General features: G+C 49.5%; 1 protein-coding gene across 3 annotated transcripts in view; it reads left to right on the top strand.

Moving 5' to 3' along the window:
* The window catches only part of LOC144938190 (mitogen-activated protein kinase kinase kinase 20-like), a 29983-nt gene extending 10286 nt beyond the window's left edge, over positions 1-19697 (top strand). The window contains exons 6-23 of one of the 3 annotated variants that reach the window (XM_078865986.1): positions 572-637; positions 811-839; positions 2274-2411; positions 3644-3730; positions 5395-5469; positions 6004-6110; positions 6891-7026; positions 7699-7743; positions 7915-7939; positions 9234-9373; positions 11498-11560; positions 11689-11784; positions 14020-14127; positions 15004-15078; positions 16234-16393; positions 17498-17620; positions 18059-18342; positions 18793-19697. In XM_078865986.1, coding sequence (XP_078722112.1) covers positions 572-637; positions 811-839; positions 2274-2411; positions 3644-3730; positions 5395-5469; positions 6004-6110; positions 6891-7026; positions 7699-7743; positions 7915-7939; positions 9234-9373; positions 11498-11560; positions 11689-11784; positions 14020-14127; positions 15004-15078; positions 16234-16393; positions 17498-17620; positions 18059-18342; positions 18793-19422 — 2387 coding nt within the window. In that variant the 3' untranslated portion in view covers positions 19423-19697. Of the gene's footprint in view, positions 1-571; positions 638-810; positions 840-2273; positions 2412-3643; positions 3731-5394; positions 5470-6003; positions 6111-6890; positions 7027-7698; positions 7744-7914; positions 7940-9233; positions 9374-11497; positions 11561-11688; positions 11785-14019; positions 14128-15003; positions 15079-16233; positions 16394-17497; positions 17621-18058; positions 18343-18792 lie in introns of those variants that run through there. The other 2 variants (XM_078865985.1, XM_078865987.1) reach the window with 2 other exon arrangements.
* The last annotated feature ends 566 nt before the right edge of the window (positions 19698-20263 follow it).

The following is a 20263-nucleotide window of genomic DNA, read 5'->3' as shown; positions in this document are numbered from 1 at the left end:
ATTTAGATTGCAAAGAGCTTCCAAGTACAGTTACAAATTGAAAATATTATACTTTTACAGCCCACTTTCCCCATCACATGAAGTCGATTCTCCTCGGAGCCACCTATACACATATATAACGCACAAGCATCCATTCGTCACGTTCTAGCTCACCAATGGTACATGGTGTGAAAAAAAACCCATAAATGTTTTTTCTTGGAGAGGACATTCCCGCAAAATTGTCACCTTTCCAGTTCAACATTTTCCTTCAGGAAATCTCAAAGCACACAGTCCAATACAAGCCAACAGGGGCCTCCAAAATCCTCTGGAACAGCAACGCCACGGTTTATTTGTAGAATCATCCAGAAGCTCAGTACCCATTGGTTATATTTTAAGCGGACGTTTGGTCACGACGTCACCGTCCCCCGAAACGTTGCCTACACCCCGGTGACGTCGGTGCTCTTACCACGGAATCCTTCCGTAAGAGCACGCGCAGGGAAAGGTGGGCGAGGCGAAGTTACATCTTGTGCAATCGTAATACACGTTAAAGGGTGATAATCATAAGCAGTGACCGTGATGACCGTTGTTGCAGGAATGAACTACTTGCACGAAGAGGCTCCAGTCAAGGTCATCCACAGGGATTTGAAATCTCGGAATGGTAGGCGATGGAGGCACACGTCATCTTTATTCTGTCAAGTGCACGCGTGTACACCTAGTATTAAAATTGACTTCGAACCATGGGTGTACTTGCCAACATTCAAAATCCAAAATGCATACCGTTTACACGCATTATAATTTTCTACATTTTTTTTGTTTATCCCTCTTTTGCAGTTGTGATAAGTTCTGACGACATTCTCAAGGTAACAACCCGATTCATGTTGCGTTATTGTACGTCTCAGATAATCTTATTCTTGGTTCTTTCGGTAAAGTCACGTAGAAGGGAAATAATAAAATAATACAAATTAAACAAAAATTATCACGAGTTTTCGGCCACAACGCAAGCAGCCGTCCTCAGGTGAAGAACAGAGCTGTCGGAAAGACAGCGTTCTTCACCTGAGGACGGCTGCTTGCGTTGTGGCCGAAACGTCGTGATAATTTTTATTATGTTTTATCATTTTATTATTTTATTATTTCCCTTCTACGCGACTTTACCGAAAGAACAAAGAATATGAATCCATGCAGTCACGAAAGCTTTAAATCAGTTAATCTTATCTATTATACCTTCAAGTGCCGTTTGTTGCTGCCCGCGTGGCGTTTTGGGCCTTTAAGGGGCTGTGCTTAGCAACTGTGGTGTAAAGAAAAAAAATCCCATAACTAAAAGTCGATTTTTTTTTATCAAGAGTCATAGTAAATGCTAAATAAAAAAACACAACCTAACATGTGACGTCACCACTTGTTCTCAGATGCACCGTCCAATGGCGACCGTGTAGTTCCCCTCAACTGCAAGTTGCTGTTAGCGTCTCCAAGCTGGCCATGTTCTTGAATTTTCCTTTTATACACAGCTCCTAGCCCTCCTTAGCCAGTGGGAGAGGAGGTCCACCCTAAGCCATTACACCTGGCTCTCTACTTAATTAATCCAAAGCAGGACTGTGCAATAGGTTGCAATTAGCTGCGTGATTTGAAGAGCATGCAAAATTGACCAATGGTGAGCAAGCAATCAATCACCTGCTGGGGAAATGAGTCATACCCCCTGCACACGTGCAGGTCCCACCAATCGCGAGCCAGGTGGTAATTCTGCCCTAATGAGTGATCATCGATTTTCCCACACGTGCACGTTAAGCCAATCCACAGCTCAGTCACAATTGCCATGCATTTCTTCTCTCGGCAATGGGTGTTCTGACTGCTGGACAATTCTCAATCGTGGCAGTCATTCCATTGTCAGCATGGTAGTCAACCTAGCTCCTGCACCACGTCACAGACCATACTCCACCATTACAGACCCTACTTCACCACACTGGTTCGTGTGCGTTCGTGTGCATTGGTGAAGAGAGCACTTTTTGTGTGAGCTCACGCCGAGTACCTGACCGGCAGAGGGAGAGGCCCTATTCAGTATAGCGCCAAGGGTCTGCGAGGCTTGCAAGCCTCTTAGCCACGTCAAAGCAGTTCTCCAATGAATAAACGTTAACAATCGCATGAAATGAATTCACACGTCATATCATGTTGTTCCTGTCATTTCCAGTAACGTTCAAAAGATGCGGTTCGCACCTAGCATTTACCCGCGTAAGATAATTTCACGTCAGATTACGTTGCGTACTCAATGCGGCGACTGCCGTGCCTGTCCGCCCCCCGCCCAGATCTGTGATTTTGGCGCTTCACGCCTGCACTCGCACACCACCCACATGAGCCTGGTGGGAACCTTCCCCTGGATGGCGCCCGAGGTCATCCAGAGCCTGCCCGTGTCCGAGACGTGCGACGCATTCTCCTTCGGAGTTGTAAGTGCAACGCCCGGGGGGATAGGAGTCGGGATTGACGCTGGCATCTCGAGGAGTTGTGGCTCGGTGGGGATAGCTCCACTCTGTTGGTCTTCGAGCACGGGGAGACCAGGGGGAGATGGGGAGGGGGCGGTGAGGGTTTGTTCATTTTGGTGTTCTGGCGTTATTAAAAAATTGCACGCAAATTTGTGTTATTTTAAGATCGATTATCGGTTAAATACAAACTTCATCGACCTGCGCTGACCAGCGTGATGAAGTTTCAAATATGCCCCATTGACAATGGGTGGTGGAAGCCTTCATAGTGGATTCACAAAAGGCTGTGAGATGGAATGGATTCATATGGCCACCCATCCAACCACTCAAGGCCACTGCATTCACCACGGTCTAAAAAAAAAAACGGATATATTTCTTCAATCAAATCTAAACCCTAATTCGTGACAACCCATCGAATCTATGGGAGTTGCATCATTACATTTTTAATGTATGCCCAGGAGGTGGACTAAACGTGCAACACGAATGTGATTCTCTATACAGCAAGACCTCGTTTAACACAGTAGATGCATTCCTGAAAAGTGCCGCGTTTAGCGAAAAACGCGTATAAGCGAAAACAATTTCCACAAATGTAACAATGAACTTTGGCAGCATACAGTGTATGTTCGCACCGTAAGATGGTGAGATAAATAACTGAGGGAACGCCGCCACATTACTGCATCATTCCGCGTACTGTATCGTACCGCTCAGCTGCGCAGCTCAATAAAGTACTTCGTCATCGGCCGCTCAGAAACCGCGTTACAACGACGCTTGTTCCGTGTTGGAACGGTGCAGGTTTTGACGGTGCATGTTCTGTGTTACGACGGTGCGTGTTCCGCGTTGGAATGGTGCGAATTCCGACAGTGCGCGTTCCGCGTTCCAACGATGCGCATTCCGCGTTGGAACAGTGCGCGTTCCGTGTTACGACAGTGCGCGTTCCATGTTCCAACAGTGCGCGTTCTGCATTACGACTTTGCGCATTGGAACAGTGCGCGTTCCACTTTCCGACGATGCGCGTTCCGCGTTGGAACAGTGCGCGTTCCGCATTACAATGGCTCATGTTCCGCGTTGTGTGAAAAATGCTCCCCAATTGTAAGAACTGCGTTATAGCGACAAACTCGTAGATAGCGTGAACACCACACGTTTGGCGAGGACGTAGCGTGATAGTAAATTGTCTCGCGTGCCTGTCGCTATTCCTTCAGGTGCTGTGGGAGATGTTGACTCGGGAGGTCCCCTTCAACGGCCTGGAGGGTCTGCAGGTCGCCTGGCTGGTGGTGGAGAAGAACGAGGTAGAGCGATCGGGTCTAGTGGCTTCGCCGAACGTTGTTTTAACACTGCCACAACACTGGGGCTTAAGTCGAAGCGAGGGAAGTGTTGTGATGAGGATATGGATGTAGGTTGATACGGTGTCGTTGGTTTGATTCCGACCCTGACGCCTGTATATTTGGAGTTTGCATGTCTCTCTCTCTGGGATCGCGTGGATTTTTCTCTGGGTTCTCCGGTTTTTCCCTCTACATTTTGGCTGCTATGCATTTCCACATGATAGGCCGCTTCGTTGAGCTATCATTTGTGGCAGCCAGGTCGCTTAAAAAATTGCTATACAGCTCAGTGGGCCTTACCTGGTAAAATAAAAAAAAAATGTTTAGTTTATAGTTTGGTAAGGCTACATGATACATTGTTGTAACATAATAGAATCAGGATCTTCCTTCATCCTGGATAAATCCAATAAACTACGTCAGCTCTTTTTCACAGATGTCCAGTAGGGGCGGGTTTAGGAAGTTACAGCAGCAAACAATTACGATGCTTTGGATCTCTATTTTCACTTGGAAAGAACAAGTTCATGTTTTTTGGTTGTTTAGTGTTCGTAAAGAAGTGAGCGGGAGTAGAAAAAATGTGTTGACATTGCCACTTTGAACATGAATGTCATAAAGTCTGGTTGGGTCTAAGCTGAGACTTTAAAACATCAAATGCATTCGTTAATATTTGGTATATTCAGATCCCGCTCAAGCCTGGATAGTGCTCAGTTTGGTGATAACCACCACGCACAACAGGTCTCATAGGCTGTAGGACTACATTATGAGCAGAAGTACAGCTATGCCCATTGTTGTACTGTACTCCTTAATTGCATCGTTCAAGCTCCCGGCCTTTTACCAACCCACAATGACCAGCAGGGTGAAGCAAGGTCAAACAGTCCCTTAATCCACTAGTACAATGACAAAGGGCTGTATTTGTGCTGCATATTGATTATAGACCAGTGTTCTTCACTAATTTCCAGAGGCGGCCACTTTTGCCGATAAGACATCATCAGTGTGAGGGCCGCCACGCTTTTGAAACCATTGGGGTTTGACAGCATGATGATGGGGGGTGTTTTCACTGGCGGAGCCAGTGGGGGGGGGGGGTGGGGTGGCACGTGCCCCCCCAATTATCTGATCGATATTCCTCATTTCGATCGGATCATTAGGGTTTATTAGTAATAACTTGGCATTTTGCGACCCCTACTGCCACTGTGTAGCATATTATTACGTGCCAGGGACTCTATGAGATGAAAGGACAATAGTCTGATTCCATAATTGGCAATAAGTAACGGCAAAGCAGTTATAAGTGACTCACAGAATTGTGCGCAGTTGCGTCTACAGTCCACGACTTCCCTGAAGGCATTCACCTTCAGCGAGCACGATGCCGATCACACACATGGTTCGAATTCGACCCTCAATTGATGGCTGCGCCATCGCCGCACACGCGTCGAATAAAAAGCAAAGGACAAGTCCTTACTTACTAACAACTCCTATCATTTTTAATTGCTGGAGGGTTTGTCCCCCCTATCTGAAAATCCTGGCTCCGCCATTGGGTGTTTTCACATTTGTGTATTGTCGCTATAGACGATAACAGCTGTGCTCTACTTGCCCCTGATATGTCCGATACATTCCCTTCCGCACGATGTTCCTTTGTTCAGAGGCTGACCATACCCAGCAGCTGCCCGCCGAGCTTTGCAAACCTCATGAAGGAGTGCTGGGAGACCGATCCCAAGGTAAGCCTCACTGAGTCAAGTCACACGTGTGTGTGTGTGTGCGCGTGTGTGTGCCTGTGATAATATGAACGAATAGGATTTGCGTGCGGTGAATTCTTAAATATTGAAACAGCATCTCAAAATGCTTCACAACGCAAATGAGAATGACCTGTTCAAAGCAGTGTAAGGGATAGGGTGAGAAGGTGGGGGGTGAGCGGTGACCTGAGTTCAATCCCTGGCCACGGTTGACATCAGTGGTGAAGGTTATCTGAATTTGTCCTGGACCGCCACCCTTCACCAACCCGCGCCGATCGGCCGCGGTGACGTATTGGTCAATCGACGCGGTGTGCGCGGAAGGGATTGACAACAGTGGTGTGAATTATGAAATGAGATAAAATACAAATTATATTATGGAGTGTGTCCCCGCTCCTTTTTAAATATTCCTTAAGAACCCAGTGGAACGATGTCAGCCAAGCCGGTGTTTAAAAACGATATTTGCCAGCACCACTCTTGGGTTAAGTAGACGCATTTCCTCCGTGCACCTCCCTTCCGCAGAAGAGACCCACCTTCAAGCAAATCCTGCAGATGCTGAACTCCATGGAGCATGACACCCTCCTCTCCAGCCTCTGCAACTCCTTTCTGCACAACAAGGCGGTCTGGAGGTGTGTGTGTGTGTGCGATCGACGCGGTCGGGGCACAGTCGGTGCATCTGCCAGTCATCTGAGTCGGTCAATCCATGGCCCCTGGATCTGTCCCGTGCCCTGTCAGCAAGCCTTCGACACTTCACATGGCCTCAGAGTGCACCTAGCGTGGCACAAGTGCCGTGGTGACATCACCGCCACTTAGTGTTGAACGGCGGCTGTTGTTGTTGCGGTCGACACATGCTAAGTGGACAAATGTGGTCAACGATGCTTCTTGTTACGCCCGAGAGGTCATGTAAGTAAAAGGATTTGCACGCATAGAGCGCTCGCTTAAATGCCTCAGCGTCTCAAAGTGCCTTCCGTCACACGGCATCTTGTCTCAACCAAGCCAGTGCCCTGCGGACGTCTAGCCAAGGGGACCCCCGGTAGCAGCGATCCCGATGCAGTACGAGGCGTACACACACCGTCAGCTATAGTGTCCATATTGAGTAAATTAGGGGAAAATTAGAAAATATATATAGACCATGACACGAACACACGTGACCTATTCCTTTTACGGGATCTTTAACATCCACTGTGACGCAGGCAGTGCGCGGTATTTTTTGGTTAACACGCCCGCAGCATCGACCAGGAAGGCCACGAGGCTTGAACACGCGAACCTGCGCAACGCGGCGGCGGCCGCTTGACCGCCCGGCCGCCGTTCGCCGTTCGCCACACGTGATTTGTGTCCCCGCGGTGACGCCGCTAACGCTGCCGCCGCCGCCGCCGCTTTTGACCGCCCGCCTGCGCCGCCGACCAAAGGGTGGAGATAGAGGCGACGTTGGAGCGACTCAAGAAGCTGGAGCGAGACCTGAGCAGCAAGGAGCAGGAGCTGCGGGACCGGGAGCGGCGCCTCAAGATGTGGGAGCAGAAGCTCAAAGACCAGGGCTCGTCCTACGTGAGTGCCGGAGCAGAGGGGTGCCCGTGGGGGGAGGAATATGGAGAGGGCTCAAACCTCGACGGCAGCCCAGACGGTGGGACTGAGCGTCGTTTCACTGTTTCATTTCAATGGGGGACTTATCTGTTCGTGACTTGTTGTGTCGTAATACTATTGAGAGATGCAGGCTTGTTGTTTATTTTCTATTGAACCACTTTTAACAGTCGCAAACAGAGGACACGCGTAACTTGGGGTGTTTTTGTAAATGTTTTAAGTGTAATATGCGACCGTCAACTCTTCGTTAGCATTATCGCATTTTTATCTCTGATGCTGCTCGATGTGAACCATGCATCCATTGTCAAATTAAGATGAATAAGCAGATGATACGCCTCCTTCACAACACATCTGTCTCTGCGCATACAATATAAAAAGTGTTTTTTTACACATCCCGTCAGACCACGCCCTTCTGAAAGTGCACAATGTCAGCAGCATTGGCCATTTCATGAATATCCAATAAAAATCAACTAAATGGTTTGTTATGCTTCGTGAAAGGGCTCTACATGTACACGTACTGCATATCGTGAATTGACGAAAGAACGATTATCGTTTACTGAAGTGGGTCACGGTTGCTATGCCAGGGTGAGGTGTGGACGAACCACTTGAAGTTCAAGGTTCACGCTGTTGTGTTTACAGACATCTACATCCTGTTCTCTTTACTCCTGGAGCGAAACGGATGTGGTGAGTAGAATTTTAATTGCCGGACTCTGCGCACAGCCACTGCAGAGCACTTAGCCCGCACGTGGCGTTTATTGTGAGCCCACAGATGGCAGGGTTCTTAAATAAACATTTTGCGTGCGGTGCTTCATTGTCATAAAGTGTGCTGATTGGTTGTTTCCTGGTTTCTCGCAGGCCGACTGGATCCGCCAAATTAGTTGTAAGTGTAAAAATCACTCCGTTGCCTTCTTTGCCTCGTGTAAAAGCAATTCAGTCTCACGTCAGCTCTTGTTAATGGGGATAAAGGAAAACCGTGCCATTGCTCTGTAATCTGACTAACCCTGTGAAGCGCAGTTTATCTTGTTATTGATAGCTCAAAAAAACTTGAGATGCTCCACAAAAGAAAGGAGCGCACAATTTATGCTTTGTCGTAGTTGTAAGTAGTAATTTTAAAACCGGCGATTAAGGTATCAATGCTGCCACGCACACATCGGCCTGCTTTTTTGCACATGGTGAAGGTGAACTCAAAACGCAAATCAAAGAGCACCGAACGCACGATGCGCTCGCCACAAATGAACCACACAATCGCTCGCTGATCTTGTCAAGGAGCATAAACCATCATCACACGAACTCCGGTCATCCTCGCAGCGACGGCTTTTGGCTGCTGGCCATCATCCAAAGACGGTCACCGCATTGCGCGCTTTCAGATGTGCTTCGGCGGCCGTCTGGAACACTCTTCCGATATTAGGAAGCCACTGTATCTATCCATTTTTAAATCATCTAGATTGAATGCTCATTTATTTAAAGCTGCTTTTTGTGTTTAATTCGTTGTCCTCACCTCCGATTTGCATGGTTGGCTACTTTCTGCGCGAAAGAAGTTCAACATATATACAAAGGAAATTAAATTAATGAGAATGCACTCATGTCTGATTTGGTCCAGTAGAGGGCATGCTTGCGTTAATGCCCGTCGTCGCTCACGATCGTGAGAGTTCCTGCCGCGTGTGCGTGAGCTGGCTAAGCCGCTCAGTACAGAGCGCTAAGCTGGAAACCGATGAGATATCATCCTAGGTTTAAATCCGGGCATCCGCCGTCTGGAGTACCGCGTTCTCAAACGTAGCGAGTCTGTAGTTTCAGCACATTCACCAAAGGCTGCGCCACAAATTTGGTTCTACACTTTAATTTGGCTTATTTCAAGCTCTTAAGAATTACAATATTTGTGTTGACTGCCATGAGATGTATTGTTTATGAAGTGTTACGCAGAGTGGATGGCAAAGTGCTAGTCCTCTTCTTTGTGGATCAGAGAGGACTTGGAGGTATCTCAGAAGTAGCTCCATGGTGTCCGCTTCCGTGGGCCGTTCAACAAGACGAAGGGGTCGCGCCGCTCTCGGACAGACACTTCGTCTGGCCGAGTGACGCGGATAGCACGCTTGGGATAAAGTTGGGTTGGGAAACGACCGCGAAAGTAGAAAAAACCCAACCCACAAACACACCGTGCGTACGCCGTGCGTGTTTAGCGGAGGCGAACGGAGACCTTGCGGTGTACGCGGAGCTCTTCCAGCAGCAGCACATCACGGGGCAGAGGCTGCTGCTGCTGGAGGACAGCGACTTCCTCGCCATGGGCATCAAGTCGCGTGGCCACATCCTGCACCTCAAGGTGACCGTCCCCCCCACCGCACTCCACTGCAGTGGTCGTGACCCGTCGTGACCCCTCGTGACCCCTCGTGACCCCCCTCAAGCCCATCTTACTCTTGCTGCTTTTGCCGTTGCAGTAATACCCCGATTTACGTCTTCCCCCTTTCACGTTGTTTCGCAAATATGTCGCCACTTTGTTATGAACACCTCTACCCGATTAGCGTCGCCTCAACCCCACACGTCTCTTGACAGCGTCGTCCATCATTTCTCGTATCCGTCACCTCTCAGCCTTCGCCTCCTCCTACCCTCTAAATCGCTTTGACGTGATTTCGATATTCGTCGTCGCACCTTTCAGGTACGCATCCCCGACGTAAGCCTGGTTATTACGACGTAACATTGCTGCGATCGTCATCGTGCATTCGCATTTTGAATATTCTACACTGTTAAGCATCACATTGTAAGAGAGACATTATTTTTACGAGATCCCACACCTTAGCGCCAAACCCGCCTGTTCCCGACGTTCACGGTGTTGGCACGTGTAGTAGACGCTGTTGGCGCAATGCACTTTGTGTGATTGTGTGATTTTAAATAAAGGGTTTTCTTCCATCATTGTAGAATTACAATTAGCTGGGGTTTTTTTTGCTGGGTCGATAAAACTGCAGCAGGCTGTTGGGAGCAATTGCTGCAACGAGTCGCACCTGTGAAGGTCGGCACGGCACACGAGGGAGGGTGGGGGGCCAGCACCACGCTTGACCACCTTTGTCTCTCCCTGTGCTGATATACGTACGTCTCAAAAACCTTTAGGGTACTTCCCGACAAGGTATAAAGCTGACATTTGGTACATAGGTAGCTTTTCGGACTCAAACAACAGGAAACATCTGAAAATCCTAGATTTTTTATTTTAAGGCCCCTAAAATCTCGATTTTAAGTGCCCCATAAACATGTTGTGCGCGTCATTCGGAAACCGTTCAAGATATAAGATTGCGGTTTTTTTTCGTTTGATAAAGCGTTAAACAGCAAATAACATTAAAGCGAGAACCATTATTCTATTTAATATTGTTTTTTGAGATATTTAGGATTAAAGCAGTTTTGAACGAACAAAATATGCATTTTATGATGTTCAAATCTGAATAATTCGAAAACGGTAAAAGATAGGAGCTTCCCCTCAAAGAGTATTACGTTAATAAATTTGTTCCTTCTAATAAAAAAACAATCTTTAAATTGAGTGGTTTCTGATGGGTAAGTCTTTAAATATAACAAGTTGAATCAAGTCGTCAACAATAATTTTTTTTTGTGTAAATAAAAAATGGTGGAGTAGTTTGTGTCTAATCAAAGATAAATGTACCATTAATAATTCTATCATCGTAAACATTTTTTTATTGAAAGATACTATCTAAAAAAAATGTATGCAATATATATAGTTCTCAATTTATTTAGTAGAATGTTACTTTTGTATTTAAATTTTTTTGGTACAAATCTTTATTGACTTAAATTTGGCGATAACAACTAATACAACTTTGATTTATTTGTTATTTTGCCTGGCAAAGACAGGCTTTATGAACTAGTATATATAGACACACTGCACTAGATTCTCATTTAAGGCTGAGTCGACCGAGAGGAACCCCACGATCAGCGGTTCAAATATTCCGTCACTGTTATTGGCAGCGAGCGGGAATCAAACCCGGGTCGCCAGGTTTGCAGCGCAGTGCGCTAACCATTGCGCCGCCACTCCCCGTCACGCATAAAACTACACGCACACGCCGACATGCTGGGTGGTGTGAAGGTTTCATCACACGAGCCCCATCTGTCCAAACCTCCGCGTGTTGGCAACGCACGTGGGTGCCGAGATTTGAGTCACAGGTGTTCGCCGAAATCTCCGCACCTCCGATTAGCGTGGTTGGCTGTGTACGGTGTGAAAGAAGTTCAACATACAGTATGCACATAAAACATGACGGGTGTGACTTTCACACGCATCAGTCATGCGCTGTTGAAGATTGCTCAAAAAGCTTTTTGATAAAAAAAAAAACGTAATCGTAAAGTACTATGTGGCCAACCTTTCAACCATGCAGTTCAAACAGCTGTCTTAATATAATTAGTTAATTATGCATGACACCGTTATTGATACCCTATATTTTTGTCCTCACAGAAAGCAATCGGGAAGCTCTACCAGAAATTCATGGACCTGGTTCATTTCCCACCTCTCATGCAGGTAAGGACACGCACGCTGTTATACACTCTCAATTAATGACTACGGTAATTAAACTGCCAGGCATGGACGATGCATATGCCTTGCTTGCTCATTTGACTGATGTCGCCGTTGGAAACTTTGTTTCGCAGGAGCTTGAACCCGTCTCTCCTCCCGACTCCAGCGAGGAAGAGGTCACCTTGGAGCTTGTCATTGGCTACCACATCATCCCAGGAAAAACACTGCAGGTGCATCTCCTATCCGTTGTTTTGCAATGAAACGTTAAACGTTGTAGCAGCCATCGATTGGTTGACTCATCAAAACCAAGCAGGGTCGCCACCCTCCGTTCTCTCGCTCTGAAGAAGCGACCGCGCGCTTACGCTCGCATCGCACTCCTCGGCTGCTCATCCAAGCGGCGCCAGGCGTCCCCCCTTTGCCACCGCCGCACGGAAGACGCGGCCTCGTCGTGGGGCGGCTGGCCTCGGGGCGGCTGGCCTCGTCTCACAAGTCGCCGCAGCGCCTTTTGGCTAACCGTCGAAACAAAAGGCGGTCATCGCATCGCGCGCTTTCAAATGCGCTTCTGCGGCCGTCCGGAACGCTCTCTCCTTCCTATGTCAGGGAGCCACTGGAGCCATGCACTTCTGAATCATTTAGATTGAAAAGTAATTTCTTTAGAACTCCTTTCTCTGTTGAGGTTGTTGTCCTTCCCCCCGCACCTCCGATTAACGCGGTTGGCTACGTGCGGCGCGAAAGAAGTTCAGCGTACGTACACACACACACGCACGCAATCATCCCTCGCACCTGTTTCCCCCCCTCCATCCCTCCCTGCAGCAAATTGAACCCTTTTCTCGCGCACCATCCGACTAGATGACAACCTGCCTGCCGCCCTTGGGCTGGCGCCACCGCACGCCGAGATTAACGCAGCAGGCCACCCGCGGCACTCGCTTTCTCCCCCCACCGCCCCCACCCCCTCCTCAAACATTCCGGCCGCCGCTGACTCGCTCGTACACCGATTCGTGCTCGTGCGTGGGCCTGCCTTTTGTTGGGAGGCAAGCAGCTGTTTTTTTTTTTGGAGGCTTGCGCACCTCTTAAGAGGGGGGGGGCACTCTCTCCCCCCCCCCTTTCCGGCATTGTGATGGTGACAGGGAGATGGCTCTCTCAGAGTGGGGTCGCGTAATTGCCCCCCATTTGTGTCGCCGTTCGCCCGGGGAGGTTGGCGCGCCCGTGGCGACGCTTTGGAAGCGGGTTTCTAATTATTGTTCTGTTTTTTTTCTTCTCTCTCTCGCTCTCTTCTTCTTTTAAAAATAAAATTAAAGGCAAAAAAAAAACCGAAATAGGCAGCAGGTTGTTAACAGTTCAGTAAGTTTGTTCACTGGCACAGCAGGTGCAAATGCGTGGGCCGTGTAAGTAAAAAAAAAGAATTGTGATTTTATTTATTTATTTTAAATAAATAAATATAGATAAAGATGGGAGGGGGGGAAATGTAGCTGATCGTTGCTGTCGCGTGAATCTGTGCAGAGGAATAACATTTGCTTCATGCATTGATTTTACGCATGGAATTGAACGTGCATGAATCCTATTTTTTACAAATGAGAGCGGTTGTCATTGTGTCTTGCAGTTCATCACAATTAGATTCAAGAGTACATTTTAACATTTTGGTGAACCCATTACATTACGCGCAACATATATATACGAAGCGGAAAACACTGCTTCTTACGCCTCGATCTTCCGAATCATTATTAAACGATGGATCCACCATCGTTTAATAACGGTAATAATTTGGATTTATAAGGCACCCTTGAAAATGGAGCTCAGGGCGCCATCCATGTTAAGGACGAAGGAATAAGTGACAAGTAATCGGGGAGAGAGGCTAAAGAGACTAGATAGAGAATTAGAGAGAGAGAGAGAGGGGGGCCTTGCTAAACGGGTCGTGGGGTCATCAGCCGGGATTTTCAAGTCTCCATCAACTGCCAGTTCCTGACCTCCAGTGGCCCCGGGAATTCCAGATTCCTGCCCGTCGTGCAAACAAAAAGTTTCTGCCTGCATTGCGTATGACACGAATAGGATTTTTAAATAGTTTTGGCAGGTCACACATTAACACACACACACACACAGCTAAAACACCTCTGTCACAACATAAGCCGCTTGCAGTGGCAGAAGTGACTGAGTCCACGGTGTTTGGCAGGTTGTAAATATTCCCTGATTGTAGCCAATTAGTGCTGCTAAGATGCTTTGCAGTGATCCGACAAATAAAATGTTTTAATTGGCAGCAGGTTGGTCACAGTTCGGTAAGTTATTTTCACTCTCAGCACCGGCATCTCGTGACGGACAACTTACTGCTTGCGGGCCGGTTGGAAGCGGTTGGCGGCCTCATGTGGCGACCGTAGGCGGTATATATTGCAGTGTCCAGGCCATATCTGGATTGTGGGTTGTAGGATTCCCCTCCCTAGTCTACGGTAACAAACCGTGCTCGTGTGTCGCAGGACTGCAAGTGGAAGATGTACGTGGAGGTCGATGGCGATGACACCTTCATCAAGGAAGTGAATTTCCACCTGTCGTCGCCTGCGTCGAACACCGTCAAACTCTCGCAGGTGAATCGACGCGCGCCGAGTGAGCAAGGGGAAAATCTGCACGTGCACACGTATGCATTTACGGAATGCTTTCCAACAACCGTGTGCCCCAGGAAGTATCTGATCATCGGTACGGATGCCGAACGGGTAGGTGTCAGGGGCAAAACTTGTTTGCAGATTTACTAACGGTCCTTTTTGCATGGTCTTTGTATTTCAGAGTTTGACCAAATTGGCTGGTTTGAAATGGCATAAGCCCCAGATATATTAATATATAATATTTAATATAAATATAACTTAATGCTTAAATTTAATTCAAATTGGGTCACCTTTACTCTCGCACTCTCCCCCGCTCTCCATTATTAGAATATTTTTTTATCCTGGAGAAATCCGATGAGCTATGAAGCTCTTTTTAACAGATGTCCAATAGGGGCTGGTCAGAAAGTTACAACAACAAACAAAAAAAACGACGGAAAGTCACTAAAGATGAACACATTCGCGACAGAAAAACAGCTAATGCGTGGAAATCCTCTAACTTGAATTGTGAAGCATTACAAACCGAATTGAAGCTTTCGTGACTGCAGAAATTATACTAATTTCTCGTCTCCCATCTTCTTTCTGTATTTGCCTCCATGCAGTTTGCCGTTCTCTGCGTGCTGTGTACGTGGTGTCCCCCTGTGTGTTCCCTCGCTATGTGTTTTACCCCATTTCCACCTGACGATGAGCGCTTGTGTTGCGTTCGAAACGTCGTGATTTATTTTAATTTTATTAATGATTTTTTTTTTTTTCTACATATGTCACTTTACCGAAAAAACCAATGAGTGCATTACAAACCGTTCGTTTTCTTAAATGTTCGTGTGCTTGACGCGCTGCTGCGGATCGCCGCTGCATTTTCCACAGCCACCGTTTGTGATGTCGAGATGGACCGTGGGTCTCGCCGAGGGCCAGACAGTGGAGTGTGTCGTCACCTACGCGGTACGTTTCGCAAACGCCTCGCCGCCCATTTCGCCTAGGAGCAAAAACCATCGCGCGAACTCCGGTCATCCTCACAGCAGCAGCATCAACAGCGGCGGCTTTTGGGCTAGCCATCGAAACAACGGCGCTTTTAAGATGCGCTTCTGCGACCGTCTGGAACGCCCTTCCGATATTAAGAAGCCACTGGGAGCGATGCACTTTTAAATCGTCGAGATTGAAAACTAATTTCTTTAGAACTGCTTTTTGTGTTTACTTTTTTGTCCTTCCCCAGCACCTCCATATCTATAAAAACTATTATTTTACCAGGTAAGGCTCACTTAGCTATATACCTCTTTCCCGAAGCGACCTGACCATCACAAATGATAGCTCAACAAAGCGGCTTATCACGAGGACATTTACATCAGCCAAGTACACACGTTGATTCTAAATGTGGAGGGAAACACCGGAGGACCCGGAGAAAAAGCCACGCGACCACAGGGGGAGCATGCAAACTCCAAATGTACAGCAGGCGTCAGGGTCGGGATCTAACCCATGAGCTCCTGTATACCAGGTGAGGTAGTTAACATCTCACCACCTTGGGGCCCGTCTAACCTCACAGGAGCCCATTGAGTTCCGTTATATTCTTTACGCGGATTATGAAGGAAAGATTAGTCGCAGTACTTAAGGACGGCCATTAATTATTTTTTATTTATGGAACTTTAGCAGTTGCTTGACAAAAGGGCTGTACACGTACACATGTGCACGGCACCTTTTGGAACTTCCAGTTTTCGTGAATGTCTACTCGTTTCTTGCACTGTGTGGTTCTCCATTCATGCCGTTCCAGTGGTAGTGGTAGTGATGGTGTATGAGCGGTGGGACAGCGGTTAGCGCGCTGCCCTGCGAACCCAGCGACCCGAATTCGATTCCCGCTCACGGCCAACATCAATCACGTCTATTTATATGAACCGGTCCTAGCGGTGTGTAAACAACATCAGCAATCGGGAAGGTAGAGGCTGCCGGGCACGTTGGTGGAAAGCCGTGCACCCCCCCCCTCCCTCGGGTGCCGTGCCGACCTCAATAATAACAACATTAGGCACTCGCCAGGACTTGGCCCCCAAACAAGTCCGTTGGAGACTACGCCGTGGGGGGGGGGATCTTTGTCTGTCGGCGGTGCAGGACAGCGTGAGGTCGCCGGCGTACACGCGGCACGTGCACGCTGTGCGCGCGGGCGACGCCGCCGCCGCGCCGCACATCGAGAGCGTCGCGTTGCGTGTCAAGCCGGCGCCGCCGAGTCGTGGCCGCAAGACTCCGTCGAGCCACAGCAGGCGCAGCTCCGGTGAGAGCCCAAACCACTGCGGCCGGGAGTCGGAACTCGGTGCCAACGGGTTGGCCTGTTTTCTCGTTCCGATGACGTGCGTGTACGTCATCGCGCCACCGTGGGGTGCCACTTTGGCGAGATGTTAACTACCTCGCTTGGTATACAGGAGGTCGCGGGTTCGATTCCGACCCTGACGCCTGCTGCTGTATATTTCGAGTTTGCGTGTTCTCTTTCTCTCTCCCCCCGTGGTTGTGTCGATTTTTCTCCGGGTCCTCCGGTTTTATCCTCCACATTTAGAATCAACATCACGCGTTTGAAGTATTTGGCTGCTATGAATTTCCACATGATAAGCCACTTCATTGGGCTATCATTTGTGGCAAGGTCACTTCAGCAAAAGAGCTATATAGCTCAGTGGGCCTTATCTCGTAAAATAAAACACGGTTAATAGTAAGAGTCATCAATTTTTCTCACGATTCCCGTTCCGACGATGTACGTCAAAATCGGAATAAAAACTCATATGAAACAACTTTATCGGTATCGAGGCTTCGACAAGGCCATGCGGGGAGGGCGTGTGGCACAGTTTGGCACCAGCTATCGTAGAGTGCGGTCGTGTCGCTGCAGGTCTCTGCGGTGAGTAACAATGTCTTTAAAGGCCATGGCGCTACGCCTCTCTGAATAAAACTAACGCTGAGCCGCTTGCGAGTCCCAGGATTCGGAGGTGAACGGGACGCCCACTCTGCAACTTGCAGAAATTTCGGAACGGGAAAGAGTTAACAGCGCAGCGCACTGACCACTATGCCCCTGCTTCGCCTAACGAATATAATTTTAACCGATTACTGTACATGCATCATTTTACATCTCTACGCTGTGTACATGAAAACTAATGTACACAGCGTCCATAGGCCGCTGGATGAAGGCCTCCCCATGCTGTGTGGATCTCACACCGTTCAGTGAAGGTTGTAGGCGATGTTTGACTGTACTTCACACTTGTGAAATGACATAACCAACTCGAGCCTTGGCCACGAGAATGTGGGTCGCAAGTCATTTCCCTCTGCCGTATGCGTGTCTCTGCCACAGATCGCGTTCCCTCTCACACGTCCGTCTCCCTCTCTTGTCGCGCAGTGAGTCCACTGCCGGGCGCCCCGAGTGACCTGCACGGCTGCTGGAGAGACCGCTGGGAGAGGCACGCCGTCATGCCTCCCGGTATCGGCGGGAACCTACTCCCGTCGCCATCGCTCTCACCAGGTGAGGAGCACCCCTCATCACTGCCCCTATCCCCCCCTCCTGTCCCCATTGCTCTCAGTTTTGCTTCGCCGTGGGAGAAGCGTGGAGGAATAGTTTACGACGTGCTGTGCTTTTCGAGATGTGTGACAGCCTATCACAACGTGTCGCGCATGGGGGGCCGCCGATCCAAAAGCAGTCATCAGAGACTCGACTCCGCTTAGCTTCTGAAATGCGATGAGATCAGGCACGTTCCGGCTGATTTGGTCACAGGCAGCTGGCTTGTTGTACGCTCTTAAACGAGCGCTCACGTGTTTTTATTTTCTGGGTTGTGCCGTGGGGGTTTGTTTCGGCAACACGTCTCAAAAACGCACCGGAGATCCGCAACAGCACGACCGCGCAACACTCACAGGTGGTAGCGACGACGAACCCAACCGTTCGTCGTTTTCTGTGCCCCGGCAGTCGGGATTTTCCTGCCGTGCAGCGGGGCGATGTCGCCGCGCAGGAGCGGCAGCCCGGTGTGCGTCACCCCGCACCTCGCGCCAGTCAAGACGCCCGGCGCGCTGCTCTCGCCGCCCGCCCGCTACAGCTACGCGTCGGTGGTGCGGCGCGTCAGCCAACCGGGCCGCGCCGTCGGGGAGGACGGCTTCTTCCCCGAGCTGCCGCCGTCGGCGTCGCCCCGGGCCGCGGCGGCTCCGGCGGCGCAGCAGGACGGACTCAAGCCCACGGAGCTCGCCTGGTTGCAGGTGAGGAGTGTTCAATGGTGGAGCGGTTGCTTGCGCCCGCCTGCGCGTTGTTATTGCCTCTTGGCGTCGCACGGGTGTTGCAGGGACAAGACCTTTCGAGTCGTGTGAGAATTGGAGGCACGGGTTGCCCTGTGTGTTGGTTGGCACAGGATGGACCGAGCATGAGTTCGCTCACCCCTTAACCTGTCCAATAAGGCCCTCTATGGTAAACTAAGGACTGTTGTTTTTGTTGGCAAGTTGCACTCAACTGGGAGGTACGATTGCTTTGTGAGGAGAGATCAACAATTTGCATCGGTTGGGACTTGCAGGTAGAAGTCCCTAACTCATAAGAAGCAAATTCATTCCTTTGCCAAGTGTCATTGTGATGCTTGTTCATCACTAGTGTTGCTGTCATCACTGGCGAGCGTTTAACCGCACACACGTGTGTGTGTTTTTCGTGGCGGTGTGCAGTTGCAGCTCTCCTCCATTCAGCTTGCGCAGCAGAAGCACGGAATCTTCAGGGAGGACAGCGGCTACAGCATCTCCACGGAGGACAGCGTGGCTTCCACGAACCGCCAGATCAGCTGCGGCTACGCCAGCGGCGACGAAAGGGTCACGTCGACGGCCAGCGTCGGCGCGACCCGGCGAAGCGCGAGCGCGAGCTCCGCGCAGGGCCTCTCGCTGCCCGGAGGTTACCAGAGGGGCAGCGGCAGGCCCCCTCCGTCGCGGGGGGGACGGTGGAGCGGACGGGTCAGAAGCGGCGGCGGCGGCGGCAGGATCGTGGGAGATGGCGTCGGGGACCCGCCCGTGTCCCGGCAGGGCTGGCCGAGTCGGCCCGCGCAGAGAGGAGCCGGCGCTCACCACAACCGACGGGGACAGTGGCACTCGGCCGGCCGGGCGGAGCCGAACTACGGGACGGCGCCGAACCGCAGCGTCGACGGCGGTCGGGCGGCGAGCGACGGGGCGGCGCCCGGCGGCCCCGAGCAGGCCAGCGACTGGATCAAAGTGGAGCGGCACAAGCGGCAGTTCAGGACGGAGAGCGCGAGGAGGCCGGCCGTCGGGCCCGGCAGGAGGCACGGCGGCGGCAGGAGAGACTACTGAACGGTCCACCCCGCCGGCCGGGTTGGTCGTGAACTACTATGGACGTCGCCATCGCTTTGTCCCCTCCCCCCCCGTCTTTGTAAAGCACTTAGCTCATATTTAATTACTTTATGCCAAAAGCAACTCGAGAGAACAAAGCTGCAGATAAGTCAGACTTAGAATTTTTTCTTGGCGTTTCGTATAACTAGTAATGATAATAAAAGCACTGCATACGTCACTGGAACCACTGAAATAATATGTGCTGCTCAAACAGTTATATCTTTTTGACAACCGTCAGGGTTTTCCATGCCACAGCTTGACTCAGTGGCATTTGACAAAAAGCCATTTTCATCCAATGTTTGTTGTATGTACGTATGTTGAACTTCCTTTGCGCCGCACCTAGCCAACCGTGATAATCGGGAGGTTACGGGGGAAGGACAACAAACTCAACACAAAGCAGTTCTAAAGATTTGAGTTTTGTTGTGCCATTCCTCCGCTCCGCTCGGATTGTTATGTAGTGTTGCACGATGTAAATACGCGTCCGCAAGGGGAAGTCATTGAACTGAATTTGGCGGAAATAATGATTGTATCTTTTTATACTGTTCAAAAGATACTGCTCTAAAGTAGAACACACTTTCAGTGTGTGTATTTGAGATAAATTAATAAATGTATTTATTTTTGATGATGTGTACATAACTGCCGATAACCAAATTACATGCAATGCGCCGATCCCAGAAGCTAAGCAGGTTTGAGCCTGGATAGTGATTGTATGGGTGACCGCCATGCAGAAAAGGGCAGTGCAGCACACGCCACTGTTGTACTGTAATTCTTTGCTCTCTGCCTTCACCAACCGGCACTGACC

This window comes from Lampetra fluviatilis, chromosome 21, assembly GCF_964198595.1.
Source record: "Lampetra fluviatilis chromosome 21, kcLamFluv1.1, whole genome shotgun sequence".
In the NCBI taxonomy this organism is placed as follows: Eukaryota; Metazoa; Chordata; class Hyperoartia; order Petromyzontiformes; family Petromyzontidae; genus Lampetra; species Lampetra fluviatilis.
Note: the sequence above shows the minus strand (reverse complement) of the source record. Positions and strands in the feature narration are given on the sequence as shown.